At 39.1% G+C, this 19,011-nt stretch overlaps 1 protein-coding gene across 3 annotated transcripts in view; it reads right to left on the reverse strand.

Moving 5' to 3' along the window:
* Positions 1–19,011, reverse strand: part of LOC145782570 (uncharacterized) — a 33,198-nt gene that overhangs the window by 6,180 nt on the left and 8,007 nt on the right. For 2 of the 3 annotated variants that reach the window (XM_082594379.1, XM_082594381.1), the window contains exons 4-11: positions 17,711–18,834; positions 14,963–15,141; positions 10,805–10,986; positions 10,396–10,554; positions 7,870–8,054; positions 6,911–7,073; positions 4,721–4,860; positions 3,771–3,911 (exon numbers count right to left, since the gene is read on the reverse strand). In XM_082594379.1, coding sequence (XP_082450505.1) covers positions 3,771–3,911; positions 4,721–4,860; positions 6,911–7,073; positions 7,870–8,054; positions 10,396–10,554; positions 10,805–10,986; positions 14,963–15,141; positions 17,711–18,834 — 2,273 coding nt within the window. The remainder of the gene's footprint in view (positions 1–3,770; positions 3,912–4,720; positions 4,861–6,910; positions 7,074–7,869; positions 8,055–10,395; positions 10,555–10,804; positions 10,987–14,962; positions 15,142–17,710; positions 18,835–19,011) is intronic. The other variant, XM_082594380.1, reaches the window with a different exon arrangement.

Genomic DNA, 19,011 nt, shown 5'->3' on the forward strand with positions numbered 1-19,011 from the left:
TCACGTCAGACTAACTTCATGAAGTTCATGACGTATGGCTTGTGACATGGGCAGGTGTGAGGTACAGAAAAATACAAATATTAATAAACGAAGCCAAGTTCAGATACTTTAACTATTTTAGTGAAATGAAAGTAAAAACAAATGTAAATAAATTATTTTTATAGAAGTATAAAAGAGTTAAAATTCATGCAATTTTCACTTGGTGTGGAACTGCACGTACTTTAGAAGTTACTGATATTTGTTTATTCACTTGCTGCTTTATTCATAGCAGTTAGTATCCTCTGTGGATCCTTCTCTTGTATGATGGGCTAATGTTACATAGATGTTTGCCGGTACACCTCCCTTCATTTTCTTTGAAGGTATACATTGGCGTCGATTTTTTATTGAAGTAAGCTAATTCCAGGGGAGCGAGAATTCCCCACTAATCCTGAAGGCGATTCCATAAAGTTGTTGACTTTCAGCCAAAACGATTATAATTCACTACTTTTGGACCCGCATGTCAGTCTGTCGCGATTGTCGTGCAACATTTTAAGGCAGAGATCATTTTTCTCATTGTTTAGTTTGTAAATGCGTAACGTTGACTGAACGCCCTGAAAGACATACAGCGAGAACCCTCATATGTTTATGAGTTTATGTAGGACTTAGATTGATTTTCATTTCACGCTTTAAAGTTTCGCATTCTATCTTTAAAGCGAAGTCACAAACTCGATGCAAACTTGTTGCGATGGGTTTGAGTTCTGTCCTTGAAGTGCGTTGTTCAAGCGCATACCCAAGGAGTTGGCCCATCGTTTCTCCTTGTTCTTGTAGTATTGTTGTCTCTATCAGCCTTTGAAATTTGCATATTTTTACTGCGGCAAATACGAGTGATGAAATGGCGTCGACAATCACCGAAGTAAATATTTAGAACACGTTTATTTGCCGTGATTCCAATCGCATTTATAATTTAATGATTTTTTTGCTCACAAAATAAAGTAGACTAACTGCTTTTTGGAAAACAGTATTCTCCATTGCTCAGTAGGCAAAAAGAACTGTTTTAAAAAATCAATTTTTTAAATTAGTGCGCATAATCGTTTTCATTACCTAACATTCCATGATCGTTGCAGTCGACCTGAAACTTTTGCGGCAACATGACACAAAGATGTTGGCTAGGTGAAAATAGCGGCAGTAGACGTCGTTACTGCAGGTAACTGGTTAACACGAGAAAATAAAGCAAAAATGCTCGAAAACTCGAAAGCGATAAACCTACCATTAACCGCAATGTTCAATCTTCATCGTTTAACGGTAACTTACAAAAGCGCTCGTGATGTTTTCGGCACGAAAATCGAAGAAGCAAGTGTTGAAAACATCAAAACTGTGGTATTTATATTTACAGCAGGGGTCACCAACCATTTTTGCATGCGGGACACTTTGGCACTAAGGAGAGCTGTGGCGGGCCGCACTAATAAAATTTTAAGTAGATTGATTTATATGCTAGAAAAGAACGCATTTCGTACCCAGTATCCAGCGTTACATGTTGTTAATATTTATCTTAGAATACCGCAGCAACAAAATTAGTCGAACAACGCTACTGCCAGGCCAAGCTCCTTCAACAACTTTTGACTTCTTCAACAATGCCTAATAAACGAGGCCAATTGTTTTGCGTACTTATAGCGAGGCAAGTGGTTTCATCAGAATATTCATCGCCAAGCAAGAGTGGTGTTGTCACTTCGCTTCACAAAAGATATCTTGCAAGTTGCAATTAACAGTTTCAGTGAGCAAGGCAATGTTTGACACATCGCAATACAGGCAACAATAGTGACCTGCAAACATATCAGCGAAAAATAGGCTCTAATAACAGGGAGAAAGAAACCAGGCACCATGAAACAAACGCTTGTGGAAATCACCGAAAAAACGTTTCTATCGTAACTCATGAACAGTCTTCCCTCTAAAAAAGCAATGAGTTGGTTTTTCATCCTTTCTGTGAAAGTCTATAAAACCGTCTTTCTTTGATTATTAGACAACTGCCACTTGCGATGCTTATCAGCATGGCAAGAATTGATGATTAACAACATTTTGCAGTACTAAGCTAAATATTTTCATAATACAACCAGAAAAAGTCTTTAAATTTATACATAATATTCTGCCAATTTATTATAAATTGAGTTGGCATACCGACCTATTTTGCCAACAAAAACTTGCATAGGCCTAAAGGGAACAATGCTCCTGAAACACAATAACGGTGAAACGCACACTAGTGTTTACATGAAATTTACAAACTTAAAATAAGCAACCCAATGCTCACTGACAACTTCGAAATTCGAAAACAGACGTTTTAATCAACCACTGGGACAGTGCGGCTAGACATCGCTTTGGAATAACTTTAAGCGACCCCTACCTAGAACAACAATCTGATTGGTCGGTCGGTGGAATCGTATGCAAAGCGAAAATTTGCTTCCCGAAAAGTAAATTTTGCCTAATAATCATTTGCTATCTCCACTTGCAGCAGATTGCGCATCAACAAGGGTTACTTGACAGGGTTCCATGTGATTTTATGAGCCGTAGCCTACTGCTTCCATGCTGGCTCAAGGCAGATTGGAAGAGGGTGATATGTCACCAGATTATTATCCGATTTATCCTCACTGCTTATGCAAGAAAGAACACAATCGGTACCGTTTTTAAAGTCTTTGGTACCACCCGCCCTGGAATCGAACCCAAGGCTACCAGCACCAGAGCCGAAGGCCATAACCACTGAGCCACGGTGCTGTTTTTTTTTGCCTTCATGCTGTTTAACTCCTCAAGAAAAGTATTTTGGTTATACTTGTGCGCTGATGGTAAGCACTTTTACATCACCCACTCGTCGAAGACTGCCTGCTTTTCAATGTGAAATTGCTTTGTGTTTTAGTCACAATTTGCACTCAGTTCAGTTGCAGAAGAAAAAATAGTATTAGCAGAGGGTGGGAATCGAACCCACGAAATCGAAGTTACTACTCCTCTGCCCTAACCATTAGGCAACGGTGGTTGTGGTGAAGCGTTCAGTTAAATTTCTTTGTATCAAAATTTTTCGATCAGAATATTACGTGTCGAGTCACATGACTGAAATCAGCTGAATCGCGAATGAACATGTCACGCATGATTGCGTACCTTTTCGACGAGTGGGTAATGTTAAAGTACCTACCGTGCGCTGATACCTTCCGCGGCGGCACATTGCGTGGCGGGCCGCCAGTTGGTGACCCATGATCTACACTCTACAGTATCTTTCAAGACGGATTTTCTCGGTCGGTTGTAATGATGTGGACCGCAGCTCACTTACGACAGGAGTTATATTTTTTCCTTTGCACTGCTTGACACCACGCTTTTACGCCTCAATTAAACCATTGCTTTTTTCTATTAACAATTAAACATCAGCTCTTTTCTACATTGATTCAACGTCTGCAGGCGTTGATTAAGTGCAAAAAAGGATTAATTTGCTGTTTGGGTTTGTGTAAGCAACAGGTATAGAAATTTGTTTCCGCATTTTTTTGCCTACGCGATTCATAGATTTTCGGACCCGAGGGAGCGTCATCCCTTGCTATCGCATAATCGATGTCTATGAATGTAAATAAGATGTTTGAAAGGAGATAATTCAAGTGAGGCCAAGGTTGATGTTTTACAGTAGCCTGTAGTTTTAAACACACTCAGAAGACTTAAGTTAACGTAGACCAGAGCGCTTTAGAGACTGCCACTTGGCAAAACACAGAACCATTGCATGCATATTAGCTTGCTCTGTGGCAAGAAACTTGGAATACACTAACAGCTATGCCGTTTGCTTTCTGGTTCCACGAGAAGAGGTAGCGACTGGCTTCGTTGTAGACGATCATATTGTAAATATCTTCTGCCTCCGTCAAATATTTTTTATCACCGGTAGCTTTGTTGAGCCAGGCTGCTGCCCAGGCCTAAAACAGAACAAACAAACGGGAGTTATGTAAAATTCATTACATCATCAAAAAATGCAATGACAACTTCCCAAACCAGTTTTATGATTTGTAGAATCAAATATGATTTCCCTTTGCTGCTTGTGCGTGAGAAGTGGTGAAATTTTGTAGGGTATAAGTTAAAGCTGAATCAGACAGTTTGTCGTCCCAGTTCGATTTAACGTCGTAGCGTCGTAGTTGTCTCTGTGTTGAAAACATCAACCTAACACTTGACATTTTGTAATCACTTACACCAAAGAATAAATAATAATGATGACCAACCAAGTTGGCTACTGATGATGAATTGTTCGCATTAAATAGTATAGCGACCCGCCGCCGAACATCTCTCACTGATACCCTCAAAAAACCAAGGTTGCAGCTGACAAGTCACCACTTTAGAAGTCAACGAGAAATCTCAACTATTCTTTATTGGGAAACAAACTGTGGTATTAGGAAATGGGGTTAACTAAGAAAAGCTTTTTTCCGCATCTGGAACAAGACACTGGAGCACAGAAACATAAACTGTCAAATCCGATGAGGGACAGGCCCAGACAACCACTTTAAATGGTCCAGACCTTTGCCTGATCGAGTACGGATCTGACCAAATCTGGACCAGTACCACGTCTGGACCAGATAAAGTGAATGTCCGGGGAGTTGTTTGGAAGTATTGTGCTAATGGTGTTTGGGTACGCTCAAATATGTGAAGATGATGACAGATCCGTTGTGATTTCAAACAATGAAAAATATTGCTCAAAATTATATTCTATTGTTGGGATCAAATCTACTCTCACCATTTCATCACGTGATCCATGCCTGGAGCTGTACCAGAAGGCTCGGTTTTTGGAGTTGTAGTTGTAATGTTCAGGATGTTCCTTAGCAAACGCATACAACTCTTTGGCGTGGTTCAGGCATTCGGCCGAGTATTCCGGTTCTATAAGTAAAGATGATACCATGCCACTATGACAGAATAAACTCACAGAAACGTTCATGGACACTAGTACATTGCAAAGGTGCTGTCAGGATCCAGGTCTTTTAGGTTTCCCATTCGATCTGGCTTTCGCTATTTGAGATTCGGATCCAAAAAAGATTCGAATGAATTTTCAAACTTTATTAAAAAATATTTCACTACTTGATACATTAGTTTATGTATATTTCGTATATTTCACTACTTCTTTATTTCTTCTTCTACATTTCACTTCTACTTCTACATTTCACTACTACTTTCTCTACTTCTTCTATATTTCACTGCTATTTTCACTACATTAGTATATTTCACTACTTGATACTTGATCATACATTAGTTTATGTCTAACCTAGGCTACGCCACACAGTTAGTTACAAATATGGAATTAGACCGAATCACATTAAATTTATGGTCGGTTGGTTGGTGGAGAACGCTACTTGAATGTCACGAGTGATTGCGCAACAAATGTTGCCAGGAGCTCATTTAAAATTTACGTTTTTGTGTTTAAAAGTAAAAAAAAATGTATAAAATTAAAATCCTGATCCTATCCGGATTCGGTAAAAATAGCAAGATCTGGATCCTGTACACCTCTGGTACATTGATGTTACACATACGTGTCCAACTACACATACGTGTCCAACTACACATACGTGTCCAACTACACATACGTGTCCAACTACACATACGTGTCCAACTACACATACGTGTCCAACTACACATACGTGTCCAACGTCGCATACAATTCGATTTATCAATTTGAAAATTTTCAAGATATTTGAAGCAACCATCAGCAATACAACCTGCAAATTTGACGCTTTGCAAAACTATACAAGATTGCGCTACAGTGATAAACGTTAAAAAGACAGTGATGCTTATCTTGCGCAAGTGAAGCAAACAGATAAATTGGCGCCAGACCTTGCAAAACATAACTTGTACAAACTTCGTCCACAAACAAACTTTAAAAGCAAAAGTGTCACAGCGCTGGCAGCGAGAAAGCAATTTTGAGATGTAATAAAATATTTTTGCTGTAAATTAACTATTTGTTTATGAAATAATCACACTGACGTGCGCTGCACCTAAAGTAAAGAAAAAAGGGTCTTCTAAGAAAGAATGGTCTTTGTATGAAAAGCAGTGTTTCAATTTCCCTTTTGTTGTTTGAGATAAATAGCTTGAATGCAACATTTTATCTGTAGCTTTTTGGCAATGTGTTGGCCAAGCTTTCCTAACTCTATTGAGCTTATCGCAAATTAAAATTGGTTTACTCATCTTGCGACCTAGTAGGCCTCAACCAGTCTGTTTTTAGCAAGTTTTTAAATTCGTTCTCAGTGAAGGCAATCCCCCCATTTCGTTAGTGCCAAGCTGCACACAGACGCCATCAAGCTGTGGAAATTACAACCATACGTCGTTGGTGTTGAATCTTTATCCTCGGACTGACAAATACTTTGATTGGTTATTTTAAGGCTTACATGAAAACATCAGGTGAAAAATGAAGGTAGACAGCATGAGATGGATAAAATAGGTCTGAAGACAATCTCTATGAGAAAAGAATCAACTACCACCCACGAGTAAGGACAAAACAGAATTTGGATGATGATGATTCATTATTTCACAGAGATTGGTGAATTTGAGGTAAGTTTTAGCTCTTTGGCGAGTCAGTTCTTTTGTTTTGACTGCAGGCTCGATATTGCTGAGCGTCATGGCATGTGGCCAGGATGAAAATAGTTTGGTAGTTCACCGTCGTGAATACTTTGTTTTGGGCCTTCGGTCTGCTGCAAAAACTAATTAAATCCGGCCCGATTCTCAGTGAATCTCAAGATTCAATCCTGATGCTGATGTGGACAGGTTTTTGTAGGGTCTGATATAGTGAACACCTGTAGTCAATGGGGGAGGACAAGACAAAATCGGTCTCGAAAAAGTAGTCGACTTTTGATCGGAATATAGATCTTTGCTGAGGATGTGTTTGCACATTAGTTTATTTTTGGCGCTGATACGTAATCAGTGACGTCAATAGACTTACCAATAGATTCAAACAACATGGAAACAGCAGCGAGAGCTGCGGCTGTTTCCGCGGCAGCGTCACCTGCCGGATTGAGCTTGTCCGCTTTGTAGACAACACGTGACCTTGACATTGACTCCTCCGGCCGACTCCAGTCACGTGATGCAGATGTGTAGTCGCCAATCTAAACATTGCTTTAAAACTTGAAAAAATGTTTTGACATCACTGAGCAAGAAGGTTGCCGGCTGCTGTACCACGTTGTCATTGCATGAAGACACCCATGAAGCATTATAAGCACGTATTTCCAATTACGATATTCTACGAGTAAGGATGTATTGCAATGAATTCCATACTTTTTGATAAGACATAAGAGACAGTCAACCGCTTCAAGCAGACAGTTGCCTTGGGTTAGATGGTAACTGCCAGAAAGGTTTTACTAGATAGTAGGCTATTGAACGACTTTTAAACTTATAAAAAACAGTTCATTGCATTTATGATTTCTGCATACTGCAATTTACTGGAAACAGCACAAGTTGCATTATCATGCTGTAAATTTTAAGGATTTCATATAAACACACGCTCCGACCAAAAATGATTATCGTTGATAGAGGTGTGGAGACAGTCAGGCGGTTTTCAGATTCTTTTAAAAGAAATAAATGAAACAATTATTGCTGCAGAGCAAGATATAAGCCAAGCAGCAGCTGCACAAGCCGAGTTTGAACAAACGTGGTTGAAGAACTTTCTTTTCGCGATCAAGTCAATCCCACATACGACAAACAACTGTCAAACCAACTATATGGTGACGTAGTCACGTAGCGTGGATATCACGTTGAAGGAAGCGTGACACCACGCCAGTGTACAAATATATGTCTGGAAATCTAGTATTGCTTTGTAGTAAACTATAGCAATTAACATAAATCTAAACTGTAGTTAAAGGTTCATTTTGAAACGTTTTTAAAAGTTATCAGCGAAACCGGCACCTGGACAACCAGTTCATTCTTTGCCACGTGGCACTTGATCAGGTAGTCTGCCGCCCATCGGAGCTGCTTCTGTACGTTCGCTAGCTCACCGGCTGCCTCGTATGCGTCACTGTAATCGATGGCTCCCCATGCCAACATTGTCGTCGAGAAAGCGATCAATGACGTTGTTTTTGTGTTTCCACCAGCTAGAAATAAAAACCCCTAAGAATTAACGGGAAAGTTCAACTCCATGTCCACATTCCGGAGTCAACACCAGAGAACTTGAGGTCGCATGAAAGTCGTTTGCTGTCGACAGGAGACTAATGAATGAAGTTGAAGGGTTGTTTTAGGTAAATGCTTCAGCTAAGCTAATTCAAAAAATAAAGTAAATAAGAGGCGACTCAACCAGTATTTTCATGTTAGAAATCCATTGAATTGCGCTGAAACAAACATTTGCAGGAATCAATGTTAGAATAACCTTAAGTCACACCACGACCAAGTAATCGGAAAGCAATTACCAGCAACCACATGGCTTTCAAAACAGTTTCCTCCCCTGATTACACATCTGCTCGGTCAACATCTCACTAATGCGATTCTACTGAGCAATGTGGCAATGTGTCTAATGTCTAAAATATTAATAAAATGTCCATCGAAAAATACTGAACAGCAAAATCAAACACATACTTTCATTTTTGGTCCCACAACACTGTCATACATTCTTCAGCTTCAAGTACTTTGTTATTACAAACATTAGGCTGCACCCTATACGAACGAACGGCTGGGAAGCTAACTAGCAATCGGACATTTACTTTTCTACACCCATCAAGCTGCGGATATGAACATTTCAAGTCATATGAGCTGATAACGAGCAAAATATCACAAATATATACAACAAACTATATTTTAAATAATTCAAAATTTTCACGAAAGTAATAAGCTTTTTTTTTACAAAATCAAATCTGTCTTATAAAAAGTGACCATTTCACAACGACATTGCATCTAGAGTTGCTTACTGTACTGGACCTTGCTACGACAGCTCATCGCATGAGAGTTTTTTGAATCTATAGTTTGTCGAAACAAAAAGAACTTTCAGCCAAAAGTGCGTTTCACTTAATAAAACCAGGGATATCTAAAGACGGGATACGAAGGCTTTTATTACGTCTGACAATAGAAGGGCTTTTGTTAATCGTAAATAATCTGTGTTTATCGTGAAATGACAATTGCCACCGATAGTAGTTTAATAAATCTTGTTATGATAACTTGCATTGCGCTATTAGCATCAGGCCTGGATCTTCACAGCATGCTCATGGTTGCTTGTTAATTTAACTACCCATATACTTGCTTTACATCTAACCTACTGCAAAGGCTTTGTTTAAAAAAACAGCTTACTGGTAACTTTTCAACCGTCTTTGTAAACAACTATTCTTTAAATATGCTTTATGTAACGTTTACTAACTGTCTTTGGTAGCTGACTGTACCAGTTGCACTACAAAATTTTCTGCAATTTTGAAAAGAACCTTATGTTTCACGCGCTACAAACTACCGCCCTGGTAGTGTCATGAGAATAAGGCAATCGCTGTGAGCCTTCATACCCCCTTCTCTAGATATCCCTGAATAAAACAACTTAAATATATCCCGTTCTCAAACAGTTGGTTTCTTTTGTAAATTGCACTGTTTCGATCAAATGTAATTTTCATTAAACTACCTTTTACAACTTAGGTTAGGGTGCAAATGTATTTCAACCCTTCACCCAACGTTGGAGGGCACGAATATCAAGCTACAACCATGACAATGTTACCAACAAGATTTATTTGTCAGTGGAAGTGAAGCATGACTCATTTCAATAATATTCGATGCTTTTTGTAGCATTGATTGATTGATTTTATCTTTATCCTCAGACTGGGAAAGCTTCTTTGAGTGCTTAATTTTGGCAATTTCGCATACTTGCAAAGGCTGTAAACCACTGACGCTGGCCTGGTCACCGAGATTGGTAGAGAGAAGTTTCCGATTGTTGAAATCTTGTTTCCGAGGAATTATTCCATTCACTAGGTGCCGCTGAATGGAGAGCAGACCTGAAATGCGTTGCTCAAGCGCACACCGAGAGTAGAACCAGCGCCGCGTGATCTTGAATCGAGTGCGTAACCACTGAGCTAACCACCGAACATTGATTTGATATTGCTCGTTGCCACTTGCTAATCTTTAACATCCGAAACATTTCCACAAATTGCATCTCACGGAGTACTCGCAGCAGAGATTTCATCACAATGCAACGCTGATCTAACGACTAACTTGAAATCTACTTTGGATTTGTTTCCTTTGTTAAACACGTCAGTTTTCATCATATGAAAACATCGTTAATCGTCACTTGCATTGCCACGAATTATTGTAATTGTACGATGTTGTACAACTTGCGGTGGGTGGAGGGAAAGCATTCAAGCAGAAGCACACACAATCCATGACACACAGAAATGAAAGACACAACAAATGAACACACAATGTAAGCATGATGAATACGTCAAAAATCTTTCAGAGCATTTCTAAACTTACAATTGTACCATCCTCCTGTCAAGTTCCTGCGGATGGGGCATCCATCCTGGAGGTCCGAGTCTCCTCTCCATGGTATCCTGTTGTCTTCGGGTAACTCCCCTGATCTTTGAGCCTCGTAGAACAATATGGACTTGTGGAGGATTTCATTGTAATCAACATCTAAAACAAGGCGAAAAAAAATGATAAAACGTTGCTGTTAGGCGGGATTACAGTTGCTCGAAAGAATAACTTTCAACCATTCCATTGTGCACAGTGAGGGTCACCGACTGGTCTACTGTTCAGTCACATCAAGTGGGTTGATAAATATTAATGAAAGTATTACCATTTGAAATTTCATCCTTTCTTATAACATGATTAAAAATCTAATTAAAGGTTTACTGCCAATTCTTACTGCCAATTCTCATCATACCTGCCCCTTCAAGCTTCTCCCATTGAGGTTTAGTTTGTCCATACTTTTCCGCCGGCTTCCCATTGTTTGCTAATGGACGGCATCGGCTATCCGTAGGTGACGTCACAATGACGGTGAAGGGGAGGATGTTGGGAATAGTAGAGGCTGTGCTTCCCTGGCGTCCGCTCACTTCTTCATTATTTCTAAACGACCAACAAAATTATTTGCTGATGACGTCACTTCGAAAACTCGAGTTAGCGAACGATAGTTGGAGAGCCCAGACAGGTCACACTTCCGAGCGCAAAACACTTGGGATTAGTAAACCTTGGTGTTCTGATCAAGAGTAGAAAAGTGTTAAGTTTCTCTATTGGTGCGTTTAGCAGATAATAACTAATAAATTAGCCCAAAAACAGTGTTGCCAGATCAAACTATCAACAATAACAGTTTCAATAAAGTCATGTAATCTTATCGTGGCGGGCAACATAAAATATAATTTATGAAATATAAAGTAAACATATGTAGCAGGTTCAATGGGTAACGCTTGCAAGACCAAATTGAAGTTTTTAGGCAAACTAAACAATAACTAGGCTGGACAAAACTTGTCATAATTTTACGATAGCCTGCAAAAAAGAAGGACAAAGAAAAGTCAAGCAAAGATTAAATTTTAAATTTTTACACCTGAAAAAACTTCAAACCATTATGTGCTTTAGTATCTATGTTGATAAATAAGAAATATAAATTTCAAACAAATTGCTACAATATCAAAAATTTTACTTCACTTTTGTATTTAAAAACATTATATTACGTAGCCTACCTAAACCTAAACCGCCAGAGTTAACTGTCTTGAGCAAAGTTAAATTGCATAAACAATATATGAATAAGGTAATTGATTAGGCTTTAAATATCAATAATTAGGCAACAACTTAGGTCTAACAAATTTTCATCTCCTAAAAAGAGAACACGTTTCACCAACAAGTAAAATGCAAGTAGAATTTTACAATTCAAGAATCTTTCGGATAGGCCTTTGTAGATAAAGCTACCGCAAAAACAGATGGGAAAGAACAAAACAAATGTATTTGTTAGATTTCTCCCATGATATTTTGCTGTTCCCTTACTCATGGCTACGCAGAGGTATGCCTACGACCTGATTTGTTACATTCTGTAACATTTTCCAACTTTTGGTGACTATGTGATTGAAATTTTCAAAAATAATATTTTAGCATCTGTTGTGCTCCCTTCTCCAGGTGACACAATGAGCTTCAACGTCACAAGGATGAAAAACGAAGACAAGCCAAACTCTTAAGTTGGTAATCAGTGACGTCTACAAGCGTTAAATCAATATAAAACATATTTGGGTAAAAGAATAATTGTTTCGTATAAGTGTGAGGACTGTAAAATATAAATACAATAAACTCAATTTAATATTTTACAATGAACGTCTAAGTTTGTGTACAATAACAGTTCAACAAGGTGCACCAATTTCAATCTATGGATCAGCACGTTACATCACCAGACAGCAAAATCCGTCATTTTTAGATTGATTCAACGTCTGCATACGTTGAATTACTGTGAAAAACAATTAATATGCCGTCTGCGTGGGAGCAGAATATTTTTGGAAATAAAATACAAGCCGTCGCCGAAAAGTCACTAAACAATAAAATCCTGTTGAAAATATGAGCAAGAAAATTCAATATGCCAAAAAGAGGACATTTGAGCATTTTTGAGTGTCCTCGTAAGATCATTCATTTTTCTTGAAAAAAGAGAACAAATCCTCTTAAAACAAAACATATAGCAACCCTAGGCAACACTGTGAAGTGCTTTCAACTACTTTTGTATTTTAGCGCGATATTAACAATGTACAAGATTCCTAGCTTACGTTGCAATAACCATCGTATCGGGACAAAGTTAAGTTATTTGGTTTAAAGTTAAGAAAGTTAAAAATCCAGTGTCCCATTGCACACCAACAGACCAGTGACCCATTGCACACGAACAGACCAGTTTTGCATTGCACACCAACGGACCAGTGTCCCATTGCACACCAACAGACCAGTGTCCCATTGCACACCAACAGAATTGCAACGATATTGACATTAGTATTTTGTTTGTATTTTAAAATTTATATTCAGAATATGACCTGCAAACATAAGAACAAAACCTTTTATTCAGTTTGCTTCTTTTTGGTTCTATAAAACTTTTTTGTCTGCATCGTGCTTTCACGTAATTGCATACATATTTTGCTAAGTCCATTTCCTCAAAAGGTATTTGTAAACATTGAGAAAGCAAGATTGCGCTTTGCTTAAAAACTCTGTCTTGTTTGATGACATTTGCAAGTTCTTATTAAATACATTGAATAAGCTTAGATTGAGTAAGCTTAGAAGTAAGCTTAGATTGAGTAAGCTTACATAGAGTAAGATTAGAATTTAATTAACTTCATGCAATATTTGTTGATTATTATTTTCACTGAGTCTTGTTTCTACTTAATCCTATATGCATCGAATCAATGATCGTCGTTGAAAGCTTTGAGGCCGAGATTATGTTCTTTTTGTTTCACCAGGTTACTAGAGCTACGGTTAAGATACTGGAAGACAGCTAATCCTTAGTCTTATTGCCTCAGATACGCAAACGTTCTATTCTATTGTTTGACTGAAGGATTGCACAATGGCCGATTGTAGGTTTTGAGGTTTGTTCCTCAGTGCTACTCTCTCCCCCCATGCATGGACGGTTGAGCGCATACCTAAGTCTAAGAAATTTTTATCACTGCACATTTTCTTAGAAAATAGTTACATATTGCTATATATAGCATGAAAACTATAAAATTACAAAACTTAAGAAAAGCGACTTTTCCGGTTACCTCGCTCTTGGTTGGCTTGCTATGCAGTACAGTTTCATTTAAGCTACTGACTACTGTGCAAAATCCAATTGTTTTTTGTAAAATTGAGAAGAGGCAATTCCAATAAAGTGGTATTTTGAAAAGCAAAGGTAAAACAGACGAAAAATATTAAAAAATAGTTAAAACTTTTTGAAGTCACTCTAAGCGCTTGATTGGTTTAATTAAAACCGCTTTTGATGTGATGTCACATGAAAAACATCTTTGAAGAACACAAAAGAAGTTTACAGTCGGAGAACTATATAGGTTAGTTATTAAGAAACCGATGTCGTGTCAATGTATATTGTATGATGTATATTACCTCACGCAGAAAAGTGAAAATTATCTTTCTCAAAATTTGCGTTGAATTATTTTTGTTTCGTCTGAAATCGCATCTTTGTCATTATCATGAAAATGTTTTGCAAACCAATCTTGCTTCCCTGCTGTTGGCGTTTTTTTAAACTTCACCATCTTCATCGTCCATCTACTGTACCTCAAAATATCGGGTTGGGTTATATTCAGAGAGCGATAACGTATTCATGTTAATGTACAAGCAATCACTGATTGATGTACTAGCGATTGTTTGCAAGTAGTATCATATCTTACTCCGAACACTCATGGTCGCTGCGTAAATGACCTGATAAAAGCTCAGACGGTCATTATTACAACACATATTAGATCAGAGAACTTCAAGCGAAATTTAATTTACACTGATTGGATTTTTGAAAAAAAAAAAGAAACTGACAACGTGAAAGAAATCTGCTTTGTGTTTTGTACGGGTTGTTGACTTTTCGGCCAAAAAACACTTCTTTTATCACTGCACAACTTTGGTTTATTACTGCGCAAAATGGTTTTCACTGCGTCTTAGAATTAGGTTTAGCGTGAAAACCCGACGCTCGTTTCGGCAGGAGCGTGCCGATGGAGAGGGTCTCTGTGTCGGAGTGAAGAGAAGTCTGATTGTATTTGATCACCACTCCACGTAATTGGTCCGCAAACTGAACTTGGTCCACAAACTATCTGAAGCTGTGTGTGCCAGCTTCGGATAAGAAATATCGAATGAATGTCTCTTTTCTTGTTTTTTACCTATGTGTGTCCTATCGTGATCCCATCGGGAGTACGCGGCTGTGTCTTAATATGCTCAAGGCCACAAAAGATTTGCTCCTCTGCGTTCTCTTCCACTTGCTTTTTTAAAAGCTTTTTGCAGTGTTGCCAGATTTACGTTTAGAATCAATTAATGAGTTTTTCAACAACATACTGATATTATCATTCAATTCAATAATTGTGTTGAACATAGCATGCAAAGTTGAATTTACCCTGCTTGCCCAGTTTTTTCATCAATATTCCCATTGTCCGGAATAGAAGGGATGAGGTCACGAAATCGTCTTCCTTCGTTTCCAGGACTTTGGCAAATTCCCAAAAGCTGGGCCTCACCAGCCACTGATCTGATCGGCCGTTTATGCATCTTCTCCGCGTTAAAACTCACAACCAAATCCTAGAAAAAAGTAAAAGTTTATGTGAAGAAAAGCTACTGAGTCGTACAAAATGTGATTTTTAATTTTTAGCTTTATTTGAAGTGTTTTCTCTCATACCATGTGCTGTGGTTTGTTTTTTGTTTGTTTGTTTTATCTTTATCCTGCATTGCGGGAAAGCGGACTTGGGCGCTATGCATCGGTGTACGCCTTCCGACGTACACCTGACCCACGCTGCAGCCGACGACAATGTCTGTTTCCGGTTGTCTACTCTACTTATGACTTAAATTTGGTACTACCCAATCCATTACTCGAAATCGATCACTGGGTAGAGGCAATTATCGTGAAGTTTCTTGCCCAGAGAAACAACAGCAAGTGCGGGTGGCTGGAGTCAAACATGCAGGCTCTCGACTGCGAGCCCAACGCGCTAACCACTCGGCCACTGCTGTTGCTTGTGTGTTATCTTCAGAAAATCGTGGTAGAATAAAACTATTAAAAATAAACAACTAATTTTCTTTTCCAAAACTTATATCTTTCAGAAAAAAAATGGGACTCATCAGTTTACTGCTCGGCAGCAAACAAATGGATCAAGTTTACTGACGGCTCGGGTTTGCCATACAGATCCATGTTTCAGCTAATCATCCATGTTTCAGCTAATCATCCATGTTTCAGCTAATCATTTATGTTTCAGCTAATCATCCATGTTTCAGCTAATCATCCATGTTTCAGCTAATCATCCATGTTTCAGCTAATCATCCATGTTTCAGCTAATCATTCATGTTTCAGCTAATCATCCATGTTTGCGAAGATCGTTTTCGTAGGTGTAATCATCTATCTCGTGTGCGTGTTTTCCAGTGGTCTCCACATAAATCCCTGATGACAAAGCCCCCTATGTGGTTCGCTCCCTCGTGGCTGGAGCGCGGTGGTAGGAAAGAAAGACATTGGCGTCTGGACTGTTGTGTTTCAAGAATCACGTTCTGAAGACGTTCTTTGTTTGGTAATAATTATATTGGTGAAGATATTTCGGCTTGGTGGATATACCAGACACACTGGCAGCACTGGTATTAGCGTGAGAATCGAGCTCACACCCGTTATGATGCACATGATATTGATGAAGGCGATATCCACCTTGCCTTGGACTGGAAAAGAAAGATATTCTGGCATTGTGCAGCAAACGAGAACGAGTTACTGTATTTAATGTTTAATATTAAAGCTTCCAATTCCCATAGTAATTAAACTATGCACGATGTTCTACCTGGTTGAGCTGTAGAAACGCCCCTGGAACAGATTACGCTTTCGCCAGGGGGTAAACTTAGGAGACGAGGTTTCGAAGGATAGGGTTTCCGCACAAAAGCAATGAATGTCGCTTTAAGATCATACCGAAAGAGATTGAGGCAGCGACATTTCGTCATTACTTGACTGCTTCCGAGGTCGGGAGTTATTCCAAGGAAAATGGATTTATTTTCACAGCAAGTGCTCTCTTCGACCTTGGCCTACTTGTTTTATGTTGTGCCGTGGTATTGTCACGTCACGCTTGGTCACGTCCCCGTGCATTTTACTCGTTTATCACCTCACACTTTTGGTTCAAATACACCTCAGTCCAGTGCATCCGGTATCAGTGATCCATTGATTCTTTTGACCATCCCACTAAAGTTAACTCCATTTTTTATTTTTTTTGTTCCTAACCTCAACATTCAACAACCAACTCTATCCGCGAAATTCCACAGCCCAGCTGAACGATACTGCATTCTCCTGAGGATGTGTACAACTTTCCATGCTTCTCGATTCAAATCCATTCAATTCGAAATTAACTCCACTTTAAATTAATGTGCTGTTTCACCATAATAGATTTTTACCTGGTATCTTTCTGAAAAAAGTGTCACAAACTCATTAATTAATCATTTTTCCGCCATGCAGGTGAGGAAACCATAGCTTCTAACCCCCTCTTACACTTAAAAGCAGCCAGTTGGGAACCCAATCAATGAAATTAGAGTTAGTACAGTATCTACGAGAGACAAAATTGAACACTTTTTTTTAACCTATTTTTTCCTATTGAGAAGGAGCGATTTTCCTGGAGTTAACACTACCTGACTACTCTGTCGTGTCCGCTTCTCTATTCAATTCTGGTTTTCTCAATTTTGGAAAGGAGTCATAAAAACATTTTCCACACTAATTTTCTCTAACTAGGCATCAAAACCCCCCAGCCCTGGATCCACGTTTTTAGATGATGGACGAACCATTCCCTAGTACAAGTCGCTCTTCTCTTTCGCAATGCCCCATTTATAAGGGGTTTTAGGCCAATTATATTGAATGTCTTTACGACCTGGCTGCATTTTCTTCTTTTAGCGCTGATGATGCAAATAATGATGCGTTGCTTCCAACTCTTAATCCGAGGAAGGAATATAATCATAATAGTGATCACGCAAATAAAAGCTCAAATACAGTTGTCACACTTAATTTAATTTGATACAGTTTTGAGTTAGTATAACCGTAAACCCACGGTTGGAAGTCGTTAGTCAAAACCCTGTGTAAACCTTTCACATCGTTTCCGCCATTAGTCTTATGCCACTTCCTACATTACTTGCTACTCACCGTTCCGGAAGCGATATTTTCGGCGTATTCTTTTGGAACCAAACAGAATTGTTGCTTTGTTGGTCCACAAGGCAGGACGTCCACAGTGTAAGTGTTTAACGTTAGTAGCGGCATGTTGAAAGTGACACGCAACATCCAACCGCCCTGTACTCCCTGCGATAGTCCTGGAAATTTCACCATGCCGTGGAATCGGCCTTGCCATGAACTAAAGATCTTGACCAAACCATTAAAGGTCGGACAACCAAACAAAGATTGTCCTAAAGCCAGTAAAGGTCTATTTGTGCCTGGCCTGGTCACTATGCTAGTTTGCACCACTCTTGGTGCTACCGGTCTCGGAGGTGGAGTTGTTGCAGTGGTGGTCGTTGTAGCTTCTGTCGTTGTCGTCGTTATTGTTGTAGTGGATGTAGTTGTAGTTGTTGTTGTAGTTGTGGTTGTTGGTGTTGTTGTTGTCGCAGGGGTAGTTGAGCGACGATTTCTAAGTGGCCGCCTTGTTACGGGCCGCCTTGTTACGGGCCGCCTTGTTACGGGCCGCCTTCCTGGCCTACGATTGGGCCTTCTTGTACCTCTGGCTCCTGGTCGCCTACTTCTGACTGTTGTCGTTCGCCGAGGTCTTCCATTGGGTCGTCGGCGTGGAGTCGCTGATGCTCGTTCTCTTGGTGGCCTTGTAGCTCCTCCTCTTGGTCTCTGGTTAGGCCTGAAGCCCCTTTGTCTTGGTGGATTTGTTGGTTCTTCATCATTGGCTGGTCGCGCAAGAAATGCAGCTGGCTTTTTATGAGATGGTTGTTTTGTTGGGATATTTTTAGACAGTCTACCCCGTCGTGCAGATGTGTTTGGTTTTCTCACTTTTTTTCCTACTGGAAAACTGTTCTTTGACTTCTGTCGCTTTGTGGGCATTGGAGGAGTTGTTCGCCACTTGTTTAATATCTTTGATCCACCTTGTCTAGATCTGGTCGGACGATTGGTTGTTTTCGTTGGATTTAGTTTGTTTTGTGGTTTTTTCTTGTTTGTCTTTGTAACTTTCACTTTCTTTCTTGGTTCCTGGTTTACTTTTTTAAGTTCTCTTCGCTTACGTAACAAATTCACGTTCCAACCGCCAAAAATTTGATTTTTCACATAAGAATCTTCTGAAATAAATAGAAATAGCATTTGTTGATAGTTCACTAAACACACTATCTCACAGCTTGCTATTGCAAACAAGCATAATAGGCTACTGATGATTGATTTTAATGTTAATTCATCAAAGTTGAATCTAATATTCGGGAATATTATTATCATTATCAGTCATTATTTTTTGTTCTCAT

The sequence above is a fragment of the Aplidium turbinatum genome, chromosome 13 (genome assembly GCF_918807975.1).
Source record: "Aplidium turbinatum chromosome 13, kaAplTurb1.1, whole genome shotgun sequence".
Lineage (NCBI taxonomy): Eukaryota > Metazoa > Chordata > Ascidiacea > Aplousobranchia > Polyclinidae > Aplidium > Aplidium turbinatum.